The 14,343-nt window shown below is 39.6% G+C and overlaps 1 protein-coding gene across 1 annotated transcript; it reads left to right on the forward strand.

The window, feature by feature from the left end:
* The first annotated feature begins 12,836 nt into the window (after positions 1 to 12,836).
* Positions 12,837 to 13,910, forward strand: LOC147482044 (uncharacterized). Its single transcript, XM_086579172.1, has one exon. The coding sequence runs from the start codon at positions 12,837 to 12,839 to the stop codon at positions 13,908 to 13,910; it is 1,074 nt and encodes a 357-aa protein (XP_086435298.1).
* Positions 13,911 to 14,343: the final 433 nt, after the last annotated feature.

Genomic DNA, 14,343 nt, shown 5'->3' on the forward strand with positions numbered 1-14,343 from the left:
CTTTTGGCCTTTGTAATGCTCTTGGTACCTTCCAACGGTGTATGCTTCATATATTTAGTGACATGGTAGAGCGCTTTATGGAAGTTTTTATGGATGATTTTTCTATCTATGAAGATTCTTTCACAGACTGTTTGTCTAACCTGTCTAAGGTTTTGACACGGTGTGAAGAAAAGAGCCTTGTTTTAAACTGGGAAAAGTGTCATTTCATGGTGAAAAAGGGCATAGTACTAGGTCACATTGTGTCTAGTGATGGCATCGAAGTAGACAAGGCCAAACTAGATAAGATAGCGACTCTACCTAAACCACGGACTGTCCGTGATATTAGAGCCTTTATAGGCCATGCAGGTTTTTATAGGCGATTTATTAAAGATTTCTCGAAAATAGCTAGTCCTTTAACTAATCTGCTTTTAAAAGAAGCAATCTTTGATTTTAATTTTAACTGTAAGCAGGCTTTTGAAACTTTAAAAGCCGCCCTAACCTCTGCACCAATTATACAGCCTCCCGATTGGTCTAAACCTTTCGAACTCATGTGTGATGCTAGTGACTATGCAGTTGGTGCAGTCTTGGGACAAAAACTAGATAATAAGTCCACTGTTATTTATTATGCTAGTAAAACCTTAAACGATGCTCAACGGAATTATTCAACTACTGAAAAAGAATTCTTAGCCGCCATTTATGCTTTAGATAAGTTTCGTCCTTATTTGGTTGGTTCTAAAACTTTAGTTTACACGGACCATGCAGCCCTTAAGTACCTTCTTGCAAAGAAGGATGCTAAGCAGAGATTAATCGATGGATCCTTCTCCCAAAGAGTTCACATTAGAAATAAAGGACAAAAGAGGGGTCGAAAACGTAGTTGCCGACCACTTATCTAGACTTACAAACGACGATAATAGTGATTCTGAGTCCATACCGGACTCTTTTCCTGATGAGCATCTGTATGCTATTTTTCAAAGACCATGGTATCGACATTGTAAATTATTTAGCGGCTGATGTTATGCCTTATAATTGGTCAAAAAATGAACGTAAGAAGTTCTTAGCCAGAGTTAAGTTATACTACTGGGATGAGCCCTACCTTTTTAAGTATTGTGTAGATCAGATTATTCGTCGTTGTATTCCCCAGTGGGAATATAATAAAGTTATATTGTTCTGCCATGACAAAGAGTGTGGTGCCCATTTTAGTGGGATAAAAACAGCTGCTAAAGTTCTTCAATGTGGATTTTATTGGCCTACCCTTTTTAAGGATGCCCAAGTGCATTGCAAGACGTGTATTCGTTGCCAACAACTTGGGCGAATCACGAAGCGTAATATGATGCCATTAAATCCAACTTGATAGTAGAAATTTTTGATGTTTGGGGCATTGATTTCATGGGTCCCTTCCCTGTTTCCCACGGTTTCATTTATATTCTAGTTGCCGTGGACTACGTGTCTAAATTGATAGAGGCCCTAGCTTTCCGTAGCAATGACCATAAGACCGTTGTATTTTTTATTAAAGAATATATTTTCTGTCGGTTTGGCATTCCTAAAGCCATCATTAGTGATGGTGGAACACATTTTTGCAACAGAGTTGTTGCATCCCTAGTGAAAAAGTATGGAGTTACACACAAAGTTGCAACTCCTTATCATCCACAAACTAGTGGACAAGTAGAAGTTTTTAATAGGGAAATCAAAAAGATTTTAGAAACAACTGTAAACCCTGATAGGAAAGACTGGTCGAAGCGTCTATCGGATGCCTTATGGGCGTATAGAACTGCTTTCAAAACTCCTATAGGTATGTCTCCCTTTAGACTTGTATTTGAGAAACCATGTCATTTGCCCGTTGAATTAGAGCACCGTGCTCTGTGGGCTATAAAAAGCCTTAACTTCAATATTGATGAGGCAGGTGTCAAACGCAAGTTGCAATTGAATGAGCTTGAAGAAATCCGTAGCGACTCTTACGATCTCGCGAAGGATTATAAAGCTAACATGAAACGTGTTCATGATATGCAAATCTTGTGCAAAGAGTTTGTGGTCGGTCAAAAGATCTTGCTTTACAACTCCCGTCTATATATTTTCCCAGGGAAACTAAAAACCCATTGGTCTGGTCCTTTTCTGGTTACTGAAGTCACCCCTTATGGGGCAATCACCTTGGTAAATCCCACGGACAACAGTACCTTTCAAGTTAATGGTCAACGGTTAAAACATTTTCACTTAACTTCGTCCCCGATGTAGAGGAAGTCCTTTTACAGGACCCTGTCTATGAGGATTGACCTTTGTCATTTGGTGTACTTCCTTTCACTTCCATATAGTGGTAAGTGCACCATTCAGGTAATCGAGCCCTCCCTATGGAGTGTGTGGCTGTAAGTACCAGATCCTAAGTCCACAGTTAACATAATTCACGTTTTCCACTTTTGCATGTTTTCTCGGTTTTTGAGTCATGTTCCTCTATGGGGTGAATTATGTATTTATTGTTTTTGTTTTTTTCTTAATAAACTACTAATAAAAAATAAAAATTCTAAATCGTAGAAATAGCAATCCAACAAGTCTTGGGAATCTGACTTTAAACGACCCACGTTAGAACAAATTTTGTGTTTAGAAATTTGTTTGGGGGTGGGCAGTCAGTTTTTCCATCCGGATTGCTCGAACTTTCCATTTGTGTTGCTTAGGCCCATTACTTGTAGTTCATTTGGGTTGACGTTATCTAAAACTTAGATTTCCTTCGTTCGCATAACTTACATCACACATGCACTTCGAGGTGTTTTTCCACCTTCTTATACGTCACCCATAGTTGGAATTGAGTGTTTTATGGATCATTGGATTGGAAATTCTCTACTGATCATTTCCATAACTCATTCGCCAAAATCGGGCCAGTAACGAAGCGGCAAATTGAATTTGAAATTGCGCGAAAAATCGGAAAATTTCGGGATTCAAATTGGGCTTGGGGCCCAAACTTCATACAAGACCGGCAGCCATTCGCCCTGTTTTTCCACGAACAGTATCGTGCTAACAACCCACCACCGCCATTAACAAAATTTCAATCTTAAACACCAAAAATTAAAAAAAAAAAAAAAAAAAAAAAAAAAAAAAAAAAGAAAAAAACCTAACTACACCCACGCCAACCATTTTAATCAAACACAAATCTTCTCCAAACCATTACCACCACCAACCCCAACAATTTTAAAACTTCGAAAACAGCCACCAATTCAAGCTTCAACCACCACCGTACCCACCATCGCCACCACCGTGTCTTTGGTTGTTTTACATCAAACTCACCTCCCCCACCGTCTACAACCCATTGGTTGTTTCAAAAACTTCAATGGCGCTACGACGAAGAATTTTGCCGGAGCACGCGTTTGCTGCCGATAGCTTCGCGCCATTTTACGATGCGGAGATGATTAGGAGGGATTGGAACGGACTGTGGTACTCGACTGAGGAGTTCTATCACTATGATTTGGTAGAACAGTTTTATAAGAAGCGAGAATTGGAGGGGGATAAGATTTTCATTAAGGTAGTAGGAACGAGGAGGGAAGTAACGAGATAGTTGTTGGCTGAGCTGTTAGGAATTACGCCTGAAAGTAACCTAGAAACGACCATCCAGGAATCCCAGTATACTGGAGTTCCTGCTTTGATGAAAGATACTGTCGTGGAGGGTGAATACAATCCGAAATCTCATTGCTTCTGCCAATCAACCCTGAGAACCAATCAACTGGCTGTAGCTCAGTGGATTGGTAGGAACGTCCTCGAGAAAGACAAAGTTAGCGATATCGGTCTGCAATGTCTCCACGTTCTCTGGATTTTACAAACGAATAAGTATAATTACTGCATCCTCGATTTAATTTTTTATGTGATTAGAGGAGTAGGAAAGAGCTTGGCGCCTCTTCCCGTATTGATCACTAAGATCATGCTCTCCTTTAGAGTTGTCGCAAAATCTGCTCCTATTAATATCAAATTGCATTCTAATGCAAGTATCTATACGGATTGCATCCAAGAGAGTTGGCCGTTGTCCGAAGAAAAGGTGGTTGAGTCGGAGGATGAAAGGGAGGATATGACATGTCTGGATGACGATGCATTAGATAGTTGTAGTTCTAATTTAGAACGTATGCAAGTGTTGCAAACTGGCTTGCGTTGGGTTTATGGTATTTGTGAAGATATCCAAGATAGACAGATTGTAGTTCGAAATAAGCAAACGAACCTTCAGACGAGACTTGAAATGCTCGAAAGGGTTCAGGACGATATCTTGTCTAACATGGAGACTATCTACCAGCATCACCAAGCCGAGTATGTAGTACTCAGGACTGAGATGGAAGCACAGCGCTTGTTCCGAATAGAGATGCTACGACGCATGCCACCCGTGGAGGATTCTGTTTCAGCCGAGTCTGAGAGGCATGAGCGTCGTCGCCGAAGGACAGATGGCTCAAGCCATTCTCCATCCCAGGACCAATCTCCATCTCAGGGTCCATCTTCATCACATAACTAGGTGTTCACCATCAGTTTGTGTTCGCTGTTATTTCATGGTTTTTTATTAGTTGAATTTTAATTCAGTTGTTAAATTTAGATATTAATGTGTTTGTTTTATGTTGTTTGGTTTTAAATTTTAGTTTTAATATAATTGGTTATTTTCGAAGTTCTCGCTTGTTTTATCATTAATCCCACCTTCCCCGAATTTGTTTGGGGTGGTAATATTTATACCGAGCATAATTCGTTATATGATCATCTGCTATAAAGTTGTCTTGGAGGAAAGGTTGAGAATTTGGCCGATACCGGCATATCTATGATTTTGTGTGGTGGTAGCATGAAATCTAGGATAGTTTAGAAGTAACTATTCTAAATCCAGTATAAAAGATACCAGGATTTTTAGAAAATCAAGAAGATGGGTTGTTTCCATTTTCAGGTTTGGAATTTTTCTATTTCCGGAAATTGCCTTAAAACAATTTGGCAACTTGCCGATTGGTTTTGGAAGCTCAGAACCTATTTAAACTCCCTTCATTCTACACTAACAAACCACACTACACCCCACCATCATCCCTCACCTTTCACTCCAAGCTTTTCCTTCTTTTTCCTCTAAACTTCGCTTCAAAGACTTACGAAAGCACGCCTGCCTCGGAGAAGCGCCTACCGCTACCGCATTACACTTCCAGAAATTTTACTTTCGAGCGACCCGCATGAGTTAGCGACTTCGCTTCAACAACCGTAACTCCAAAACCCACGAGCGACCGCATCTAAATCGAAAGCACCACCCTCTACCCTCTCCCTCGCGGAACACGGAAAATTCCAATTTTCTCGATGGTCATTCCGGGATTTTGAACTGTTCAAAGAGTCATTGAAATGACATCTCCTCAGTCATACCGAACAGATCTTTCAAGACGTGTTGGGAACCGGAGACCTATGTACATTGGTTCCGACCACGGGATCCTGCAGTTAGGATGGCGTCATCTCCTGGTAAGTGATGACGATTCATATTCACCACAGCTTACTGCTTATTTCTATGACCACGTTAAATTCTATTGTAATCAAGATGGAGAACAAGAATTCTCCGTCGTAGTCGATGACACGACACTAGAATTCAATAAAAATGTGGTCGCTTTAGTTTCAGGATTACCAATACCTGATCCTGTTCACACATGGGCATTTATGACCGATAATGCATACCTTTATGATTATACATATTTCCATGAGTATTATGGGGGAGGGGTATTTCGAGTGTAATGGACTAGGGGCGATATAGCATTGCCCTCGGTAGCCTTTCCCTAAACGTAGGCACCACCATGTTATTCATCCTGATGCATATTTTGGGGGAATGGCAGTTCATTTCTGCAAACAGTACTGCTGGTGACATTTTCCTCGCTTTAGGCGAAGGGGCGTTACCCGATATGACATTCCCGAAGTTTTAGTCGCTAGTTTTAAGAGAGCCCAAAGCATGAGGCGTAAGTATCTTCTTATGCCTGTTTTGGTAAGCCGCATCATCGCGTAGTTGTTTACCTCGTATTCGTGCACAATTCACGATTGGAAAAGGGTTGAAGTCATGAGACCCACCAATTGGGTGGTTCGCTCATTCATAATAATGAGTTGGCGGGATGGCAGTCGCGATTTCATTTGGTCGCCCGTACATCCCATCGACATAATAACACTTAACAGGTTAGCATTAGTAGATAATAAATGGCGGCAAGCTTGGCAAGTTATAATGGACTGGCGGGATCTTGAAAACCTCATCTCTTTAATGAGGAGGAGAATGCTTAAAGCGGGGAGATAAGGTAAGTTTTAGTTTTGTTATTGTCCGCTTATGTCCCAAGCAATTTAATTCAGTTAACCCCATAATGGGTGGAACTCTTATAGAGTTGCGTCAGTATTTTTATTTTCCCTATATTAGTATGTTCTAACCTTGCTTTGCAGATGTTCCTGAATTTCACGCGTTTCCATGGTATTTTTTTCCTACCCTCTTTATTTAAATGCTTTGAGGACAAAGCATGCTTCTTGTTTGGGGCATAGAAACACGTGTAATTAAGGCATATGCTAGGATATAGATATATATAACATGCATTTGTTTTCAAGTTATAAATTTAAAAAAAATATAAATAAATAAGTTTATGCTATACACTTAGGAATATTGGTATTGTTTTCTTTCTCTATGCTCTTAACAATCTAGAATTGCATCAGAATAATTGTTAGAAACTTAGGTTAATATGTAGGTAATAATTTTTGCATCTATCTATAAATATATTACATGAGTATCTATGATCATTAGCATGAAGTTTCAAATCTAGGCTAGAGTACTTATTCTACAAATCCTGTGAGAATATAGCCTAAAGCCTTATATGGGCGAAACATTTGAGAAATGACACAAGGGAGAAGTAAAATCCGGATAGAGAAAGCACACGTCCACTTGCTTGATCACTATGCCATATCCTAAGCGAGAATTTAGGCCCTCTTTGGATCGATATAGCCAGAAATTCAAACCTATGAATTATTTTCCGCTAGTCGCCCCTCTGAGTCTTTCTTTAGTCTTTCATAACCCACAAATCCTTTGCCCTGTTACAAAAACAAAACAAAATAAAAATAAAAAAAATCAACCTACCCAATCTAGAATAAGTCTGAGAATAGAATGAGGAAGAAAGAAGAAGAGAAAAACCGGTGTAAACAAAAGTTAGTTAATTGCTTTAGAAAATAAAGAAAAGAAGTTTCCATCCAAAGAAAAGAAAAATAAAAATAAAAATAAAATAAAAACTCCAAAAAAAAATAGAATAAAAGGAGTCAAAAGCCAAAGAAAAAAAAATAATAATATGGCTCAGGATGGAAACAAAGTGTAGAAGCAAAAGTAAATAACAAGGTTTTCTCTAAGTTACATAATATGAAGACTCTACTATCTCAGACTTGTCCTTTTGAATATCTATTTCCTTCCTTCTTAAACCATCTCCTAATCCCCGCAACACCTAATAAAGACCTCTATCTTAATTAGGAATAGGTTAGTATGATAGTAAGTGGCAGATGTGTTTGATCGACTTCGGCTTCCTTGTTGTCATTGAGATTGTAAGGTAAAGTGTGCCCACTCGCACAATCGGAGTAAATAAACTTGAGCGGAAAAATCAGAGTGGTTTTGTCTTGACATTTATGTGGGGACCTACTTAAGGACGCTTATTCGAAGTTTTCAAAACTAAACCTGCTAGGCATTTCATAGTATTACTTATAGTATATATATTTGTATCATAGATGATTGATTATTATGCATATATTAGTTTAAATTTTTGACTTGGTTATTCTTATTCAATTGCTAGTGAGATGTATAGATAGTCGAGACATGAATGAGGAAACAATAGTTTTATTTCTTAGTCGTTGTAGTATAGATGAAGTTTGTGAGTACCTTCACTGGAAAACTCTCACGAGGCTATAACTCGTCTACTAGGGAATTCCTAGTGGTTTAAGGCCTTGTTGCATATGGTCAATGCAATCGCACTCAGCGAAACGAGAGTAGTTAGAACTCAATTTTTTGTCACTTATTCTAATTTCTCATATTTGCTTGAGGACAAGCAAAATGCTATTTGGGGGTGGTTTGATAAGAGCCCAAAACTGTAGTTTTAACCCTCAGAATAGTCATATACTTTTAGACCAATTATGTGAGTAATAATTAAGAGTTAATACTTATTACGTATTTTTATGCATTTCAGGCTTCAAAGTCAATTATGTGCAGAAATATGCCACTTTGATGAGATAAAGGAGCAATGGTTGGTTGCTAAGGAGTTCTGTGATTAAAGGCCAAGATTCAAGAAGACAAAGCCTTTCTAAAGCCTGGTCAAAGCTGAAAAGTCAAAGTCAATGCGAGCAGAAACAGCACTCAAAATCAGTAGAACTTTCGAATGCCGTATCTTTGGACTCAGACCTCGGAATTGGGCCTACCTTATGTCAAAACGACCGGCTCGGAAAGAGCTTTACAATAGTCTAAGACTTGACCCAATCAGAGGAACAAAAGTGGACGAAAAGTCTATTGAATCCAACTGTAGCTGAAGAGACCTTTTTGGACTGAAAGAATTGGGTTTTGGGCCTGATTCTCTGGCCCAAAACATGGATCCAAGCCCATGCACGATTTTTGGATCTGAACATATAAAAACCAAAGCTTAGCTCTTTGTTAATGGTAGCTAGTTAGACCTAAAACAATAGATAATTCTAGATCTAGTTTTCATTAATTAAATTAAGTTTAGTTTAAATTCAATTCTTGTTTTAGATTAAACTCTTAGAATCATTGTTCTTAATTAGTTTGATAAATAAAATAGCTATTTGTTAAATTTCGATTTTGTCATTTCAAATTATAGATCTAGTTTTAATTCTTGTTGATTATCATTTCTGAGTTGTTAAATTAGATTGAAGTATTGTTAGTTAAATTAGTCAAGTTAGAATTTTGATATGATGTTTAGTTATAATAATATGGGAAATGATGGGTTGATGAATCAAGGCTAAACCTCCATTAGAGAGGTTGATGAAGCCTTGATGAAAACTTAGTTGTATAAGTGTAGAATCGTTGTAGAGTCTATTCCATTCTAGAATGTCGTGTTTCGCCATGAGAATGGGTAAACGACCTCACATGCTAGCTATAATTGGTAGAAATTCCATGTTAATTAGGGATTAGAACGAGCAATTCTTACAGTAAGAACGTAAGGATTGGATTACAATAGTCTATGCTAGGTGATTAAGTTGGATTCGAGGTGGAATCAATTCCCCTAATTCTTTATCTAGATTCACATTCAAGATTCAAGATCATTTCGCTATTCGTAACTTGTTAATTTCATTCACCTCGTAGTATAGAATTCCCTCGTAAACCTCTCATTAGACTTAAGACCGAGGTAGTTAACTATGAAATCATTCCATGCTAGAGAACTAGGAGTGGAACGAATTTGTTACTCCACTCTATTTTGATAGAATTGAGAGTAGAAAACTTGATAAATATAGATAAATAAAATATAAGTTTTAGTTTACTTACGTTTTGAGTTCATCGTTCATTTCGTAGGTAAACTATTCATTTTTATCGTTTATCAGTGGTGCCAATGCCGCCCATGGCTTTGGTTGGGAAACATAACGCCTTACTCCTCGCCTCGCCCCTGACAGCATAGTTTCAGTTGGTGGAGCATGATTACGTGACTTGAATTGTCTTTTTCGTGTCATAGGGTTCTCGAGTTACTTTCTCGTACTTGTATCTTAGTATGCCTGTCTCAATGTTTTTATGCATTTCCTTTGGGAAAAGAAAAAAAAAAAACTAGTCATTATAAAAAGTTGTTAATACTAAATCAACATCTTCATATTCAATCCATTTATTAATTTTCTTTGAATTATGATTTGGGATTGTATAAATTAGATTTTGGAAGATGACTTCTGAAGGTTGTAGGTATCCCTTTGTACAAGCTTATTTTCATTTTGAGAACTAGAGGGATGTGTGCAAAATGATTGTTTAGGTTGTGGAGTACCCACCTAGTAGGGATGCCTTTCAATCTTATCCCCCTCCCCCCGCGCTTGTTAATTATTGATAGAAAAAAACTCAAATTAGCAATAAAAAAAAAAAGACAAATACTCCTCAAGGATGTCTGTGCAAGTCAATAACTTCGGAAGTTTGGGGGATCTCCTTTTTGGTTTTTTCCCATTTGATCCACCTTAAGATGGTTGCATACTTGTCTATTTATGATGGGTGTTTTTGCCTCGGAACTTGGTCACCTCAAGCACTCCTTTTTCCTTGGAAAATGAGCTCCCCCCCCCCCCCTCATGGTAAGAACTGAGATATATTTCAGCATATATTGGCTGATGTGAACTATGTTGTTAACGTTTTGGACTTAAGTTGTATTTATCTGCTATCTTCCTTCTATTATAGGAGGTGAGTTCGAAGCCAGTGATCTGGGTTGCTGATAGATAACACTGAAGTTGAGCAGATTGGAGTTGCAAGAAACTTCTAGAGTTTGTTCACCCTTGCTCCTCATATCCACTATATACTACTAACCTAGTAATGGGCACTGACACAACAAATAAGAAAGCTTTGTTGAAGTGCATGTGGGTACACATTTATCAGATGTACTTGTACACAACAGATGGAAATCAAAGATTGAGCATGTATAATGTAGTTTATACCAAGCAGTAGAAGAAGGAGCTTTGCTGTTATTAAAGGGAAATCTTTTGAACTAGAGTGGTGGAGGAGCTCGTCTGGTGGAGATGAGGTTAGTTTGACGGAGCGAGGACGCAAAGGAGTTTTCCAATGTTCGACATCTTTAAATGTAGCAAGATGGCTAGGAAGTTTTCTCTGTCAATGTTCTCTTGAACAACCCAACAAAGGCTCTCCCTTTTCCTTCTGGGATGACCACATCAAGTTGATCGCTACAGTATGCACAAACGTAGGGGGGTGATTTCATTAGCTCGATGATTATTCCCAGTGTATAGAGCAAGTAGGCCTAAAACCTTATGCTTTCCTACCCGGGAAGATAGAGAAGGATGGGCTGAAGTGGGATCGAGAATATCAAAGCTTTTAGAACCCAACAATGTGCGCTTAGCACGAATGAGGTAAGGATTCCAAATCCACAAGTACCGAACCACCAAATGCCCAAGCCGCATGGAGAGGAAGTAATGGGACGAACTTGGCTTCCCTTATTGTAAGACCCACCATTACAGGGAACATCAAATAGAATGGTGATGAATGCATCTTGGTGGTCATCTATCGTGATCTGCAAACCGGCCGAAAAGGTACTCTTGACCGAGATGGGTAAAACGTAACCTCATGGCGGTGTGTAGGCCTACAAATTTTAGGATGACGGAAGGGAGAAAAGCAATTGCATTTTTAACACCGAACGTGAAGTCGAGACTAGGACCTTTGGAATTCGGGATGGCAAAATCTCTTTTAGCCGATGGAACCCTGAGGTGGGAGCTATCTCGAATGACTCCATTTGTCGACTAAAGAGGTGACCATTAACTTTATTGGTGTGCCCCTACACCTGAGGGACATGCACTACAGCAAAGCTCGCCAAGGACTGTGGATGAGGGAGGCGGTGATAGACGAAGAGTCCCTTGACTGTTGTAGTTCTTCTATGAGAGTTAAATTGAAAGTAAATGATATGGGTCGGTCCCACGATCCTTAATTTGGAAGAGAGGGTTATATCTTCCATATATGGGTGGTGGTGGAACTTGGTGAAGGTGGCGGAGAGGTGCAATATTCCCGTGGGGAACAACAACCGTGCGGGGAGGAGGATGAGCAGTTGGAGGAGGATGACGCGGGCAAAGATCAAGAAATGGGGAGGGACAGTGGATATTTTATCCCTCAGATTTCTAGTAGTCAACTATACCCCATAAACCAAGTGGACCTCCAATCAAGGCACGCAGTACTTACTGCCACGTAGACTTACTAATGTACTCAAGTTGGTAGTCTAGTTTCTCCGTAAGCACGAGGGGAAATCATCAAAGTTAAAATTTTGAACTTATGACAAATGAAAATTGTAATCCAACTCCAAAGATTAATGGCGACGGCGTGAAAGCGAGACCCGATGGTTATAACAGATGTTGCGCACATGGATGCATCACGTGACGTGTTCCGAGGGTGGGAGTGCTAGATCAATACCTGATGTTGATGTTGACCCACAAACAAGTGAGGGTATGCTAGAGGAACTACTAGGCACGAACTCAATTGCAGTAATAAGGCCCACATGGCTCGCAAGGGCCCATAATCAATTTAGTAGGGGCAATGCGGAGTGGTTTCCTTTTCCATGGGCTAAGGGGTTTTAAGGAGGAAGGGGCTTCGCAGCCCAAGAAGAAGAGTCATAAGTCAAAGAAAGGGGCAAACACGCCACTTAGAGGGTATCGATCCAGGCCACCAGCTTATATTTGACAATCACGCCCTTCTCATCAATTAGTGATCCCTCATTTGTGCTACTAGAAGATCACGGTAGGATTTACCACCTCCACAATAGTACCTCTCTATTCCAAATTTGAAGGAGGAACATCGCAGCTTAGTGAATTGCCAAGTTCCAATTTTAAGGGCTACTCATACGTAACAAGAAGGTTTAAATCGCTGTAACAGGACAATACTACACACCCCATCCCATTAGATGTTCGGAGGTAGCCGGGAGGTTGTATAGTTGCAAGAACACAGAAGACCTTGGTGATTGGATAAAGTTCATGGTAATCTCAATTGCCAGAAACTTGGGTATTTCTTCTCGAATGGGGCGCTCGGGACTAGAGAAACTTTTCGGTGAGCTGACTAAGGAGAATTTTTTAGAGTCTAACCATTCGGGTATGGTTTCGAAGGAGAACAATGGGGTCCAACTGAGAGAGATGGAAGTTGATCATGTCGATTAAACTGGTTTCATGGAATGTTAGGGGTCTTGGAAATGAGGAAACATGTAACAATGTTACAAGAAACAAAGATGGGGGAAGAAATAAACCCATTGCTTAGGGATTTGTGGCGGCATCCTTGGAAGTATACCCACCTCCCTGCTATTGGATTATCAGGGGGTATTTTTATTGTGTGGGACTCAGACATAATGGATATGACAAATGAACTTCATGGGGCATTTTCTCTTTTAATTGAATGTACAATGAAGATTAATGGATTCTCTTGGCTGTTGACAAGCGTGTACGGACCTAATAGTAACACTAGTAGGAAGCATTTCATGGAAGAACTAGAAGATGTGAGGGCATGGTCGACGTTGCCGTGGTGTTTGGGTGGGGACTTTAACCTGGTTCGTTTCAGTCATGAAAGGGCGGGAGGATGTCGAATCACAAGGTCTATGCAGATGTTTGATGATTTTGTTACAAGAAATTGTCTTATTGATTTCCCATTGAATGAGGCTCTTTACACATGGTTTGATAGAAGAAGCCTCAGTCGCATTGATCGGTTTCTCGCATCTATTGAGTGGGACGATCACTTTCCACATGCTAAGGAGGTTGCACAGCCAAAGTTTATATCAGATTATAGGGTGGTGATTGTTCTAGATAACACTCAATCTCAAAGAGGTCCTATTCCTTTCAGATTTGAGCTGATGTGGTTTAAAGATCAAGCTCTTACTACCCTCATGGAGGAATGGTGTCTATCATTGTCCTTTGATGGTCCCCCAAGCTTTGTCTGGTGGTATAAGATTAAAGAATTGAAGAATAAGTTAAGGGTATGGAACAAGGAATGTTTCGGGAGAGTGGATGAACTTATAAAGAATAAGTATGAGGAGATCGATGCACTGGATCGACAAGAGGAGATATCTTCTCTAACCTCTGACGAGGAGGTTCATAGAACTAATCTTAGATGCGAACTCCAAGTTCTCATGAGAAAGGAAGAGATTTCATGGCGGCAGAAATCGAGAATGAAGTACTTTAAAGAGGGTGAAAACAACACAAGATTTTTCCATAAAACAGCAAATGCAAGGAACAAAGTTAACAACCCCAACAATATAATAGACGCAGCAGGTCACCGACAAAGAACGTATTAGAGAGCATGTAGTTGATTATTACGAGTCTCTCTATTCAGAAGATCCTTAGGTTAGACCAGACCTGGATGACCTTGAGTTTAATGTGCTTTCGGAGGACCAAGCAAATGGGTTGGAGGCTAAAATTACTGAAGAAGAAGTGGTGACAGCCATTACAGATCTTGGGGGTGACAGAGCACCAGGGCCTGATGGTTTTCAGATGTGCGTGTTCAAGAAATGTTGGCATTTCCTTAAAAAAGATATCATGGCCGTGGTAAAAGAATTCCAAGATGAAGCCACTTTGGATAGAAGGAACAACTCAACTTTTTCACGCTAATACCAAAGAAGTTGGGGGAGCTCGACACACTAAAGGAGTACGCACCAATAAGTTTGGTTGGTGGTATTTATAAGGTTATCTCTAAGGTTCTCGCTACCGATTTTTTACGGGTTGTCCTCC

Source organism: Coptis chinensis, chromosome 8, assembly GCF_015680905.1.
Source record: "Coptis chinensis isolate HL-2020 chromosome 8, ASM1568090v1, whole genome shotgun sequence".
Classification (NCBI taxonomy): domain Eukaryota; kingdom Viridiplantae; phylum Streptophyta; class Magnoliopsida; order Ranunculales; family Ranunculaceae; genus Coptis; species Coptis chinensis.